This window comes from Halyomorpha halys, unplaced genomic scaffold (genome assembly GCF_000696795.3).
Source record: "Halyomorpha halys isolate HHAL.00 unplaced genomic scaffold, Hhal_1.1 Scaffold1332.1, whole genome shotgun sequence".
Lineage (NCBI taxonomy): Eukaryota > Metazoa > Arthropoda > Insecta > Hemiptera > Pentatomidae > Halyomorpha > Halyomorpha halys.
The window spans coordinates 36911-38544 of NW_027115979.1; the positions used below are offsets into that span (position 1 = coordinate 36911).

The 1634-nt window shown below is 42.3% G+C and overlaps 1 protein-coding gene across 1 annotated transcript in view; it reads right to left on the reverse strand.

Annotated features, from left to right (window-relative positions):
- Positions 1-65: 65 nt before the first annotated feature.
- Positions 66-1634, reverse strand: part of LOC106691249 (uncharacterized) — an 11253-nt gene continuing 9684 nt past the window's right edge. Inside the window, exon 4 of the mRNA XM_067052923.1 lies at positions 66-465. Within this exon, the coding sequence (XP_066909024.1) occupies positions 390-465 (76 nt within the window). The 3' untranslated portion in view covers positions 66-389. The remainder of the gene's footprint in view (positions 466-1634) is intronic.

The window sequence follows — 1634 nt, forward strand, 5'->3', positions numbered from 1 at the left end:
CCCGGTCTTTCTATGCCATTAGACGTCATCGTAAAAATAATAATAATAAAAAAAAAAAGAATTCAACTGATTAAAAAAAAATTAGACTGAAAAAAAAAAGGATTCTTCTTATTAATAAAAATTAGTCCGGTAATCCGTGATCCCGGGTTTCGGCACCAGATACAAGATAGCGGGTTATAAAATAAAAAAAAAAGGAAAGACGCTAGAAGAAAACACACTCACGGTTGCTGATAATAGACTGCTTTATTCTATCAGTAATCCTACTTTTATAGATTCTCGAGTTGTTGACAGAGGGAGTTAGGTATTAAGATTTATACTACACAGTCTGTAAATCTAACTCCTCTGTATAATGCTATATATATACCTTCTGGCTTGTTTACATGGGGAGTTTAGGTATTAAGACTCATAATACCTATGCTCTGTTTATAACTCCCCCCTGCCAGTTTACGAACAATTCCTCGTAAACTACAACAAAAAGTAAAAATTAAAAAAAATAAAATGCCAAAAACAAAGAAATTAAATTTAAATATACACACTTTAACAAACTTAATCTAACATTCTGCTATTTACACAATTTTATATATACAACTTAAGACTATTTACACTGGTCACCCACTCACACTCTTTCCTATTTACACTTCGATATACTACAAAACAACAACAAAAAAACGAAAATCTGTATATTTGAGTTAGGGAGGAGGCACTCCAGGTGTCTCCGAAGTTGTTATCGCTGGGAACCTTAATTGTTCTACGTGAACCGTCCGCCTCTTTCTCGGTTCCTGTATACTCTCAATGGTTACCACGTTATGTTCCCTAATGGTTATCACCTGGAATGGCCCCTCATAGCGCCGAGATTCCTTACTTCTATTGGACCCTAAACGGCGGTACATGACCGTCCCAATTCGAATGTCTCCCATCACATCCCGAAGGTATAAATTCTGTCGTTCCACTCGCCGACGCTTCTCCCTCTCTATTCGCCCTCTCGCCTTCTCCCACAACTTCCGCATGACCATCCCGTGATTCACAATTTCCCCATCCGCCTCCGCTGTGTCCATAAAGTTCCTACGTCTCCCTTGTAGGCCAAAGAGGACATCGAACGGTGAAAACCCCGTAGTGGTATGAATGGAGTGATTATATGCGATTATCGCCCTTACCATTGCCTCGTCCGGCTCCAGCCCTTTGTCCGCGTGATACACCCGCAAATGGTCGCTCAGAGTGCTATGTAAGCGTTCAATACCTCCTCTACTTTTGGGATGGCCTGAGGTGTTAATATGCTAATCTACCTCTAAGGACTTCATCTCTCCCCTAATTGTGGCATTATCGAACTCCCGACCCCCGTCGGAGGAAATTCGCCTTGGGACTCCATAAAATTGGAACCATGTTCTCAGCGCGACTATTACGGCCTCCGCCGTCCTATCTTGAGCCAGGTGGGCCATGGCCACTTTGCTAAAGAGGTCGATGACAGTTATCCACTTGAACCCTTTCCATGTGAACGAGTCGATTTGGATGTCACTCAGTGGTTCTAATGCTGTCGGTGTTTCTTCTTGCACTGCCTTCGGTGGGTGGCGGTCGTATTTCGTGCTCAGGCATATATCACAACCTCCTATAACCTCCTGGACCGGATCTTCTTCATC